The following is a 13,143-nucleotide window of genomic DNA, read 5'->3' as shown; positions in this document are numbered from 1 at the left end:
ATTAACTATTTTTTCCAAACCATTGTTAGATGCAGTGTTTCCTGTAGTTATGCAAAGATTTGGTTTCAAAAACAGTATCAGTAAACTATTTCTTATGATTTTAAATCTGCATTGAACTTCAGATCAATCTCAAAGTAAAAGGCGGTACTAAAGTCTGATTTTGTGGTGGATGTGTTCAAATTTGATCATCTTAATTCAAGTGATGAAGGATTTCGAAAGTGTGACAGTAATCAGTGTTGAGTACTACTGTAAGGTTTACCGTGCCTGGTTTACATGTTTGAAAATGATTAACAGTTGAAAACATTAGAAATTTAGAAAAGTAATCAAAAAGTAATCAAATGTAATCAGTTACATTACTTTAATAAAGTAATTGAAAAGTTGCACTACTTATTACATTTTAAGTAGGGTAACTTGTAATCTGTAACCTATTACATTTCCAAAGTAACCTTCCCAACACTGTATGTTTATATGTCTGATAATCAATATGCAGATCCAGTGTATATAGGGTCTGAAGCTCTGCAATGTGATGTTGTTAAAAATTTAATTATTTTTAATCAGTTGCCATGTTGTCTCTCTCTTCATACTGTCTCAATATTTTTGTGTAAACTGTGATACAATTTAAGATTATTTGATGCATACAAAAAAGTTTAAAAAAAAAAAAAAATGTTTAGAAGATACACAAAAACAGTTCTCCAAACATTCAAAACATTTAAGAAGATCTTAAATATTCAAAACTTTTGACACACACACACAGAGTCCCAGTAAAAACCAACGTGTGTGTGTGTGTGTGTGTGTGTGTGTGTGTGTGTGTGCATATAGCCAGGGATGTCCAAATTTGGTCATTGTCCTGCAGAGTTTAGCTCCAACTTGCCTCAACACACCTGCCTTGCTGCCTTGAAGTTTCTGGCATGGTTATAGTAGAGCTTGATTAGCTAGTTTAGGTGTGTTTAATTGGGGTTGGAGATAAAGTCTGCAGGACAGTGGCCCTTCAGGAGCAGGATTGAACACCCCTGGTTAAAGCAAAATAAACCAAGGAGAAAGTGTAATGCATGTAAAAGTGCCTGTTTGGCAACAAAGGAAACAATCTACAGCTAAATACATTTTGAGCACAGATGATTCCAGACTTGATTTTTCCATTCACATATTGCCATTTTGGCCGTAACACCTACATACAAAGCACAAATATTAAACATCGCTGTCTATGCTGCAAGATCTCTCATCATGCATAACATTTTAAGAAGAACAATATGCAGACATACTACTTTTATAGCATTTAAAAACTGCTAAGGCAGCAGGGAAGATGCACGGGCATTCATTTGTGGTATTTTAACATAAAGTTAAATTTTTACATCAAAACCTACGTTCAGACAGTGATACACAAATGAGGAGATGTGGTCATAATTTTTATTTATTAATATTTTTTATTTTTTATTTTTTTTTTCTAACCCACAAAAAAAAATCGGGCAAAACTAGAACAGAAATAAAAATTGCAAAAACAAGGAGGGTAAACAGACATTATCAATGGTTTTAAATGGTTTTAATTAAAGTGTAGGCCTATTCATATACATGTACTGAGGCATGTTGTCACATAATGTCAAATTGTGTTCAATGTACTGTATGCTTTTGGGGCAGTATACAGTATGTGTGTGCATAAATTTGTTAGTTTTCGGGTTTCTTTTTCACATATTGGCAATGATACCGACTTGTTTCCGACTTGTTTTGTTTGAATATTGTGATAACATGGGCAGAATCTGAAAGCTGAAACATTAATTCTTATCAGAGGTAGTACCAAAGCAAAAATTCCTGCGTACGCACAGTTAATGAATGAGTTTGAGCCTGCAGGTCCTCTGCCACAGCACTAGATGGCAGTCTTAACTAAACTTTGCAGTGCGTGAACTCCAAGCAAAATCAGCTAGGTGTCATCTGCCAGTACAAACAATTAGACTAGACCCCCAACTCATAGCTCAATAGCTTTTTCTCATTTATTTGGTTTATATAACATGGAAAAAGAGGAAATCAAGTACAGGTTTCAGATAAATTATACATCTGGGGCCATCAGTGTGCATAAGTTACACTTCTTCCGTTTCTATTACAGAGTGCAAAGTATTAGATTACTGTACACTGTTATTGTAATTGAGCAAAACTTTATTTGAATTCAAAGTGACTGCAGTGGATTTGTATTTATTCATGTTGACAAAGGGTCTATATCAAGATTTCCTATATATAGGCCTACACATACATACTAATAGTACACTAGTAGTACTATATTTTAAAGAATACGAATACTCTAATGTATTAAAGCATAACCAAAATGAAATAATAAAAATCAAGAAAATACAAATAAGGAGAAAATCAGAGGAATGATTAATGATGTGAGAGAAAGGGAAAATAAGAGGAGACTGGGTGAGCCTGAGCTTGATTCAGTGGAGGTGAATGAGACAAATCCTGGTAGATCGCTGCTTATTTGAGAGCTGATCCAAGACTGGTATTGAGACACTCTGGTATAAACACCAGGGAACTTGGGTATTCCACAGTCTTGCCCAAAACTCACAATGCCAGACTGAATCCACTGGGAATTGTTCTTATTTGCCATTGGACCTCCAGAGTCTCCCTGCATAGGTTAAGATAATGTCATGTTAATATCTCTGACAGTATACAAGGTAAAGCCAGTTTAACCTCACAACAGGGCTAAACTGAATCGAACACTGCATCATTTCTCACTGTACAAGTTTGACACTGCAGTCCGGAGCAGGGATTCATAACCCCATGCAGGGCAAAAGCGTTGCTAACACCACATCTATATTACAAGTGTAAACTGCTTTACCAAGGGATAAAAGCGGGGTTTAGAAAGACGATAACCCAGGGATAAGTCAGTGTAAAAAGTTGTAGTTAGTGATATCGTACCTGACATGAATCTTTTCCACCCTCATCTAGTCCAGCGCACAGCATGTTGCTTGTAATGATTCCTCCGTAGGCCTTATTACAAACACTGTTGCTTACAATTGGTATCTGCACCTCCTGCAGTATGTTTGGAATCTGGGTGTCTTTAACATAAATGGCATGGTGGAAAAAATTTAATCATTTTTTGGTTGTGACACTATACAAAGTTTGAATCATAGACGTGTTCGATTGAACTCACCTGCAAATTTGAGTTTGCCCCATCCAGTGATCCAACTCTTAGTACCTCCACCAAATACACTACCAGCAGCCGCCAGACAAACTGGCCTAATATAATCAGTGAACGTCACAGAAGAGGAGAGCTGCAGCAGTGCTATGTCATTGTTTTGGGTAGTTGTGCTATAGCTGGGATGGGTGATGAGCCGAGTCACTGTCCTGGAGATCTCATTCGGGTTTGAGCCCGTTTGGAGTTGACGGCCGAGGTAGATTTTTACATTAGACACAGCGGTGCTGTAAATAGAGACAAATATCAGTCTTAATTCCTCTACCATCTATCTACATAGTGTTATATTATATATCACTTCATACCTCTGGAAGCAGTGAGCTGCAGACAAAACCCAGTCTTTATTGATTAGACTCCCACCACAGAAATGACTTCCAGACGTAATTCTATGAAGGCTTGCTTGCCACGGCCAAGACCCCTGAACTGCAGCTTGTCCTCCAACAATCTTGGTGTTGAGAGGAGCCTGACCGCACACTGATGAGAGAAAAGAAGGCTGAGTTTTCTGGTTGAAATCAACATAAAATTGTCTTTTTGAATAATCTTAAGTTGTTATTAAATATATTACATTTATATACAGTATATATCAAATTATTAATATATCTTTATTATTGTGGAAGATTAATAATTAATTCATTAATTCCAGACGAATTAAATCAAAACACAAATTAGGTAAATTAAACTAGGGGAGAGCGGGGCACAAAGTAACACTTTTTGACTTTCTCAGTTTGTGTAAATCCACATAGGGTTCAGAGTATAATTTTTTTATCCACAGTAATTTCACACTTGTCTAGTACAAATATGTCGCTTTGTTTCATAATTACAGTGTATACGTTTTTTTTTTTATTTACCCTCAAAAATTGGAAGTGAAATGTGACAACATGCCCCGTAGGTGGGGTACATTGTAACAGCTGAGGGGCACGTTGTAACATGACCATATCGGTTACTGTCTTCTGATAGTTAGCGAAGCATTAAAAAATAATCTAAACTGATAAATAACAGATTGGAGATTAAAATAATAGCAGATTTGTCTCATTTTAAATGAGTAATAAAAACTGAGATGAAAAATGTACTTAAGCCAGAAATATAATTTTACTATGGTAAAAATAAATGTTCAGCGATATCTTCAAAAAACTTTTGAATTTTGGTGCACTTTTTTTCTCTCTATAATGTTGATATGGTAACTACAGAGATTGCTGAACATTTGGTTATGCTAGCATGTGTGGAAATATTTAAACTACGTGTGTTACAATTTACCCCGCGTTACTTTGTGTCATCATTTTGTTGAAAGTGTTTGTATGGGCATTAAGAGCACAGAAACTTACCATCTAACTGACAAAGTGAGCCTGTAAAAAGAAAAATGGAGAAATAACAACATTTTGAGTTGTTAAATGGATTAGAGACTATACAAATTAATGGTATTGTTCTGTGTGTTAGTTTTCTTGACAATGACTTTAGTTCAGAACTGGTTCACACAGGTACGCGGGTGTAGTAGATGCGCCGACACAGAGCTGATAAACTGGTTCTTTGAGTAGCGTGTTATCTGTGTTTTCATTCATGTCAATAGTATTAAAGACTTGGTTTACCTGAAAATAAAAATCTTTTACTCTTAATCTCATTTCAAACAGTATGACTGTATGGAGATATTTGGAATCACGCGCTAGTCACAGTTTTGTGAACTAATCGCTACCCTTATCATGAACTCTCAAAGAAGAGCAAAGCTGGATTTCAAGATTTTCAATTTAAAAAACTTAATAACTAAATATATTTTGATCTTTTTTTTTTTTAATCCTTTATGGTGCATTTTTGTAACTTTAGATCCAGTCCTCTTTCACTTGCATTACATTAAGAGAGTTGCCAGAATATTCTTCACAAATTTACCTTTTTGTTTTCCCACATGAAAAGAAATACGAGTTTGCAAAGACTTGAGGGTGCATACACTCCCTTACGAAAAAGAAGTTTATTCAAGTGTGCTATTACTTAGTATACTTCTTTTAAACTAAAAATAGGAAAGTATACTTTTAGTCTACTTTTTATGTACTTCTCAGAAATGGGCTTTATGTACTTCTCAGAAATATACTTAAAATGACATTTAAGTATACTTGACTTATACTTAGAAAAAGTCTAAATATATTTTAGCTATAATTGTGCTCCTAGAATCCATGTTTTCATTGTTATACTGTAGAGGGCGCTAGTACACATCTTCTGTACAGAATTACCAAAAAACACAAGTGAAGAAGAAAACGAAACAACAGATGCTTCCACATGTAATCTAACACGATCATCAGACATAAAACAATATCAAAACTGTGCAACATTATGGAATAAAATGTCGACCAATAAAGAGGTAATAATAACTGTCAAGCTTTGGGGTGTTGATCGACTTTATCTACGTTTTGATTATCATTCTGAATCCAATTCATAGTCTTTTTTCAGCTTTTTGTTCAAAATGTTGTTTAGCGTGTGGTGTCCAAGTTTGTAAATAAAGACTAAACGACAGCTTCTGATATATTTGTTTAGCGATTTATTTCATTCATCTCCCTCTCGCTGGTGGAACTTTGTATTGTGTGACGTAGTCCAGTGAAGGCGTGTTTAGGGCGGGTTTTACAGGAGTGCCGCGAGGCTACTGGCCCGACAGTGGAAACGCGGCATGATTTCGGCCTCTGTGCTCGAGGTCCGAGGCTATTAGCCCCACCTGGCTCGCTGTAAGCCCCGGCTCGCACTGTCCAGTTGAAAAGCAGCTAATGGGTGAAGATGGCAGAAGACTGTACATTCGCGAGATGGACGTATACGCATCTTTTCATGGCATTAGAGTTTACATATAATCCTGTTGTGTCTAATATGAATAGATCCAAGCTATTCACAGATATTGCCAGATAATCACTTTACCTCTACCATACTTTTAACAGACTTGGATCGTTTGTGATTCTGGCTGTCATCCTTTCTTGCATTGTCTTGAGCCTTCACTTTGACAATTATAAGCTATATTTTTAGTAGCCTGGATAGCCCACAGTCATTATTACACCATATTGCCCTCTACTGGATTTAAAATGCTCTGCAATACATTTTGTCATTTTAGAATGTTAAGTTCTACTTCTGTAGTTATTTTGGTGAAAGTAACTCAAAAGTAATACAGGAGTCATGTAACATATTACAATTCTGAGACAGTAATATTATAAATAATGTATTACAGTTTGGAAGTAACTTGCACAACACTGCTCATATTTTGCATATACTATACATTGTTTAACAATACTATTGCACATACAACTTTCTGTATTTATTACCACTGTTCTTACATTGCTGCTGTTCATACTGTACATATGACCCTTCATGCACTCCTTTTTATATTATGTACATACTCTGTTTAATATTGTATATTGCAACTCCACTGTACATACTGTAAGTTATAGCTTCTTACTCGGCCCTTATCTGTATATAAAACACTATATTCTTGCACTTCTGGTTAGATGCTAACTGCATTTCAATAGCTGTGTACTTGTACTCTGCATAATGACAGAAAAGTAAAATCTAATCTAATCTAATCTAATCCAATTGTATCGAATCTAATCTAATCTAATCTTTACCTTCAGCAGAAGAACTTCAGAAGACCCAAAGAGTAGCTGGGTTTCAACAGCACGTTTTCTGAGTTCCCTCTCCAACTTGGGGAAATTAGCCAAGCAGAGGTAAGAGAGATGGTAGAGCAAAGCCGTACGCTGAGCAGATGGAAGAAGCTCCCGAATAAAGTCAGGGCTACTTGCGATCACAAGCTCTGTAGAATTACAAATGTGATCGTTGCTACATGACTGTATTGACTTGTGCTAGTACACATCTTCTGTACAGAATTTCCAAAAAACACAAGTGAAGAAGAAACCGAAACAACAGATGCTTCCACATGTATTCTAACACGATCATCAGACATAAAACAGTATCAAAACTATGTAACATTATGGAATAAAATGTCGACCAATGAAGAGGTAATAATAACTGTCAAGCTTTGGGGTGTTGATCGACTTTATCTACGTTTTGATTATCGTTCTGAATCCAATTCATAGTCTTTTTTCAGCTTTTTGTTCAAAATGTTGTTTATTTGTTTATTTTTTATTTATGAAACTTATCTACATTCAAGTGTTTAAAAAAAGAATGCATGAAGCTAGAATAACAAATTTTTTTTACAAGCAGATACCCTGTTCTTTTGATGTTTTGTATGTTCAGATATTCATGTAACAAAATATATACAAATTAATACCTAAATAGGGACATAGTAGTATACTTAAAGTATGATGTAAAGTTCACTTAAAGAAAACTTACGAGTATACTTGCAGTATAAAACTACTAAACTAGTAGTTTACTGAGACTATACTTCAAAGTGTACTAAAAATGCTACTACAAGTATTTCATTAGTAAACCATCAGTGTACCTATAAGTTCACTTTTAGTATAGTTGCAGTACAAGCTAAAAATATTGTTGTAAACTAGTTGTGTACTTAAAGTTTACTACTGTTATACTTAAAAGTATACTTTTATATATTAGAAAGTGGGCCAATTTAGTCCCAAGGAGTATTGAAATAGTACACTTACAAGTATACTACTAGTACACCGATATTTGTATACTTACTACATAAAGTATACTTAAAAATATACTTGAACTTTACTTAAGTATACTTACTAAAATAAACTTGAAGTATACTACTTTTTGGTAAGAGCTGTCAGAAAAACAAATGATATATTTATTTGTACAGTTTTGAACATTATCTATCTTTCTTTAAGAACATATAGGCCTACCAGTGATTGAGCTCACTTAAGTTTTTGCAACATAGAAAGAATATCTGTACATGAAAATTGTGTTTTTGTGATTATAGACTCATAAACAACTCTTAAATGCTCTTATTTTATTTTTAAAAAATGAAAAGAAATGAAAAGAAAAAAGCCAACAGCCAATTTCATTGTAGCCTTGTTATTTTCAAAAGGTTTTTCATCAGAAATAATTATGCTTGTGTTTAAGAATGTAATATAGGTTAGACTGAAAACCATTCATCGGTCAAGCCATGAAAAATTATTCAAACTAATTCCATTTACTTTTAATATTATACTGATATTGCACTTTACTACTCTGAATTTTGAACGAAGAAGTAACATTCATTTCAGGTATTAATTGTAGGTGTTACAAAGAAAATAATAGAAGTTAATGAACAAAAGGTGTCCCATCATCTTGTGGCGAATAGGCCTACATAATTTAAACCAAAATACAACTTTAATGTATTTTATTGTAAGGTTAAACCGAAGTTATTAAACAAGAACTCGCCTATTATTTGTTGCAGTGTCATATCAGATCTTACCTGTTATGTTAAGAAGTATGGCTCCTGCAAAACACATAGCTTGACACAACGTCATCCTCATGTTATTGTCTGTGTAATGTTTGCTGATTCCTTTACTGAGAAATGTCTAATGACGAGTAAAGCAAGTGCTGCCGCATTCAGTAGGACCCTGTATTGTTAACCTCTGACACACCTTGTTTTTCCTTCTAGCCTGCTGCCACTGTTTTTAGTACACACCCTGTTCATCTTTGATGTCTTGATGCTTCTCTAATGCTTCTAATTTGAGTATGTTGAGTACTTGAATGTCACTTTGCCACCTGCTGCCATTAAATGGCGATTTTATACACTCGTTTCATACACAGGCCAATCGTATGTTACTACTTAACGCATCTTGGGAAAGTTAGTTGTTACATATTTTACTCCAGTCAACATTGTTGGCTATATGTTGAGTGTATGTACACTGTAAAATCCAATAGTTTACCTTACTTAGATTTAGTTAGTTATCTTTACTTAGTTGTTATACTTACTAGGTTTTATTAAGTTACAGCTACTTTCAAGGCAAATAAAACAATTTACTTACTGTTTTGAGTGACACTTACTTAAAATAATATATATATTATATAGGTGATACGTTTTATTAAAAAAAAAAAAATCTAAATCATTACCTGAAATATACGGCCAATCTTATCAGTTGTCATGTCTTCGTCCTTTAAAGTTACCCTCTTAGGACCCTTGAAAAGCGTGTATGTATCCATGGCTTGCTTGAAGGAAGTTTCGCGACTGAATTCGGCATCCGCACTCTTCCGTTTCCATTCGTCCCGGCGCGTGAACTTCCGGGTCACAGCTTAGTTAAAAAATCAAAATGTCATATTCCATTTTTAGGCCAATATTCTAAAATCCATTATTTAGAGTAGATTATGTGTCTGGCAGAATAGAAAAATATAACTTTAAGTAAATATTAAACAAAGGCAATAAAATGATAAATTAAAAAACGATTAGTTTTTTCGTTTTCTGTTTTTTTAATTGAAAACGGATTTGGAATGGACGGAAGATACCCTGATTCCCCTACAGTTCTTTTTTAGTTACTAGAACTCTCGTGTAAGTAAACTATACTAACTAAGCATCTGTCAGTACAACATACTATTCCTATTTCACTTTACTTCGTTTTTTCAAGGCAATCGGTTTGCATGCTTTTTTTAAGTAAGCCCAACTAATTAGATTTTACAGTGTATGGATATTATGTTGCAACAACATGGCATCAGTACTTTGATCTCTGGAATAGGCCTCACTTTTAGGGAATCACTTTTTTTAATGTATGGAACTTTGTTTGCTACATCAGGCTTTTATGGCTCATTGATTAGGTATGATTAGGAGTATGATTAGGAGAATATGGATCTCAGACTCGATGAGAAGAAACACCTCATTTTTATTCAGAGGCCTAACCTGAGCAGCAATATGCAGTTTGGGTTTTTTGAACATTTATATGGCCAAAAGATGAAATTCTGATGTAATGTAAATCACTGAGGTCTTTATATCAGTAGAGCAGACTGCTTAATGAATATAAATATCAATTATCACTCTATATCTCCCAATAATTTGTCTTACTAAAATAATATTTAGATGCTTAGTTTTATGATTAAAGCTCTGTAGTTTTTATTGTGAGGGGCAAAACATAATGCAATGCAATACAATTATGATTGAGAGATGAACAATTAAACAATCCTCAGAAGCTTCATGCATAATATTTGATACTCACATTTCAACATGATTATAAGATTTAAATGGTTAATCAATACAATCAATTAAATGATTGATCTCTCTTGTCTACTGTTGTAAAGGACATGAAAGAGATAAATTATTTGATCATCCATTAATTATTTGAGTCACACTGAGAAATATGAAGTCATATAAAGTTTGTTTGTTTGTTTTTGTTGTTTTTTTTTTTACTGGTTCGATTTTCAATAACCAGTATCTCTAAACACAATGCAGAGCACGCATGCTTTAATTACTATTCAGACCCTGAGATGAAGTGTTATTGTAAATAATATAAAACTTTAATACACAAGTGGCTGCGGTATTTTTATTTTTTTTAATACAATCAGTCAATAAAAATACAATAGTCTCTCAAAAAATAAATTCAAAGTGAAGACAATAATTAGCTATGCATTATAATTGCAAGCATCACTTATGTCTCCTATTTAGGCCAAATATCACAAACTCCACTCTCATTATGCAAAAATTCCGAGGGCAAAAGCTTGCTGAACTTCATTAGTGTGCAGGAAATAAGAGTAAGAGCTTTCCAAGAATAGTACATTTTTAAAAAGATAAAGAACAAACGACAATATGACTATGCACCTACTTCACATATTTATGAAAACTTGTACAGCACAGTTGTCCTCTTAATCAAAGAACCCTGAGGACTGTCATTCAAACTATCTCTACGAAGAGAGATATAGGGAGCATATGAAAGGAATGATGGAGAATGTGAGAGAAATGGGAATTAAAAGGAGGTTGGGTGCGCTTCTGAATCCATTGTTGTTGAATTCGACAAATCCAGGTAGGTTGCTGCCTATGGTAGAGGTGATCCAGTCCTGGTACTGAGAGATTCTGGCGTACACACCGGGATATCTGGGGTCAGCACATCCAATACCAAAACTCACAACGCCGGACTGAATCCACAGGGAGCCGTTCCTAGTAACCAATGGACCTCCAGAGTCTCCCTGTTTTGATTAACACAAGATTAATATATATCACATTTATGTATCTGGATATATACAGTGAACAACTGTTAAAAACTGACTATTAAAATCCGCGCAGAACCAATCATCAACTGGTCAAGATGCATGCCAGTTGGAAATATGTCCCAATGTCATCTGACTTGCTCTGATGTCATGCTGACGCATTTCAAAAAGTCATGCGTGAAAAAAATTATATTATCATGGCCACCAGTTAAAATGACGTCAACACAGAGTAACGCTGCGTGTTTCTAAGCGTTTCAGGGGACCTTGAAGTACCTGTTCTCATTACTTTTTAATTCATGGCCACTTTGCACTAATTTGTTCCCTCATTTTGATTTAACTATACAATAAAATAACTTTGTTTATAAGGCACATTTGCAAACAAACAAAAGTTGGCCTAAAGTGCTTTACAGATCAAGCAAAAAAAAAAAATATATATATATAAAATGAAATATAAAACATAATACAATAAATTAGAACATTTAAATACAGCATCATGTATTAATCCACTTCAACCTATTCAAGAATGAATTTAAAAGCTACAGAATAAATGTGTTTTTAAAAACTATTTAAAAATGGCTAATATTGAAGGAAAGGAAAACTATTCCATAATTTAGGACCCATCACACAGAAAAATGTTTACCCTTTGACCCACGACTACTAAAACGAGGGAACAACCGGTTACATTTTCATTTACATTTTAATATACTAATTCTTTTTAGTTTTAAATGTAATAATATTGCATACATTATATTTGACTGAAATGCTTGCATTGAAATATTTCACCTATTTCATATTCTAGTAATACAACTGTGCTGCTGCTAGATGATTAGATGTGAGGAAGGGGCATTGATAGGACTGTTACACTGTCAAAAATGATATGATGAAAAAGCCATGACAACTTATGTTTTTAAGTTACTTTAACTCATAAAAATAATTTAAGCAATTTCAACTTTTTTTATAAGTTATACTAGATTCAACTTGATTTTTAAAGTCAACGTTACATTCAGTTGGACGCACTGTAAGTTAGGCCTAACGTTACATCTGTTCCTCACAAGCTCGTTTTCTGTGCCATTCGTTATTTTATTGGCCATCATATATTTTATATATAATTTAGTTTTACGATTGCAAATTGCTTACTGGTAACAGATTACAGGTAACAATAAATGCAAACAAATGCATTATGTTGTATGAATTGGTCATATTTTAATCATGAACAAAAAGTCTGTAAAAGTGTTGTGTAACTTACATCTTTGGGCTTAACTGTAATTAGCAAGTAACCAACAATTTCCCGTTTACCTCCCTTTGTAGGCTATGACTGAGCACATTACAGTGAGGATCACCATCCATCTTAATATTTTTTTTTTTTAGGCAACTCAGATTATTAATGGGTTATAAGGCTGTTGTATAGGAAATGTCTTTGCTTGTGTGTGTGTTGTTTACAAATAAATTTAAGTTGAATAATTTTTTGTTTTGTTTTTACAGGCACACGCTTGTGAGTCTGAGACTGGATGAAGGGTGAGTTTTGCATTTCTGTACCAAATAAAGAGTATAAACTATATCTTAAGATAAGTCAATATTTGAACCACTTTAAAGTTTTTTGTTTTTTTTCCCCCTTACATATGTTTTTCTCTTTTTATAGGCAAACATTTGACTGTGAGTCTGAGACTTGATGAAGGGTAAGTTTTGCATTTATGTACTAAATAAAGAATATAAACCATATCTTATTAAGATAAGCCAACATTTCAACGACTTCTGATTTTTTCCCCTACGTTTCGATCATTAGTTCATTAGACAGCTGAGTTCGATCGGTGTCCGGGTCATAGGGTGGAAGATGTAGGAGCGAGGAAACGATTTCGCTGCGATTGGAGATGCAGATCCACCGGTCAGTGTGGTTTGGCCTATTAAAC

General features: G+C 34.1%; 2 protein-coding genes and 1 long non-coding RNA gene across 3 annotated transcripts in view; 1 reads left to right on the top strand and 2 right to left on the bottom strand.

Moving 5' to 3' along the window:
- Positions 1-1,958: 1,958 nt before the first annotated feature.
- Positions 1,959-8,564, bottom strand: LOC107725048 (trypsin-like). Its single transcript, XM_016534191.1, has 5 exons — positions 8,517-8,564; positions 3,487-3,655; positions 3,140-3,408; positions 2,905-3,044; positions 1,959-2,611 (listed from the first exon to the last, which is right to left on the bottom strand). Exons 1-5 carry the CDS (start codon positions 8,551-8,553, stop codon positions 2,327-2,329), a joined length of 900 nt encoding a protein of 299 aa, XP_016389677.1. The 5' UTR covers positions 8,554-8,564; the 3' UTR covers positions 1,959-2,326.
- Positions 8,565-10,567: 2,003 nt separating this feature from the next.
- Positions 10,568-13,143, bottom strand: part of LOC107725047 (trypsin-like) — an 8,217-nt gene continuing 5,641 nt past the window's right edge. Inside the window, exon 6 of the mRNA XM_016534190.1 lies at positions 10,568-11,215. Within this exon, the coding sequence (XP_016389676.1) occupies positions 10,934-11,215 (282 nt within the window). The 3' untranslated portion in view covers positions 10,568-10,933. The remainder of the gene's footprint in view (positions 11,216-13,143) is intronic.
- LOC107725052 (uncharacterized) lies at positions 12,291-13,137 on the top strand. Its single transcript, XR_001638082.1, has 4 exons — positions 12,291-12,565; positions 12,719-12,751; positions 12,876-12,912; positions 13,020-13,137. It is a non-coding gene; the product is annotated as an uncharacterized LOC107725052 (long non-coding RNA).

Source organism: Sinocyclocheilus rhinocerous, unplaced genomic scaffold (assembly GCF_001515625.1).
Source record: "Sinocyclocheilus rhinocerous isolate Xijiao unplaced genomic scaffold, SAMN03320098_v1.1 scaffold1147, whole genome shotgun sequence".
In the NCBI taxonomy this organism is placed as follows: domain Eukaryota; kingdom Metazoa; phylum Chordata; class Actinopteri; order Cypriniformes; family Cyprinidae; genus Sinocyclocheilus; species Sinocyclocheilus rhinocerous.
This window is presented reverse-complemented; position numbering and strand designations above follow the sequence as displayed.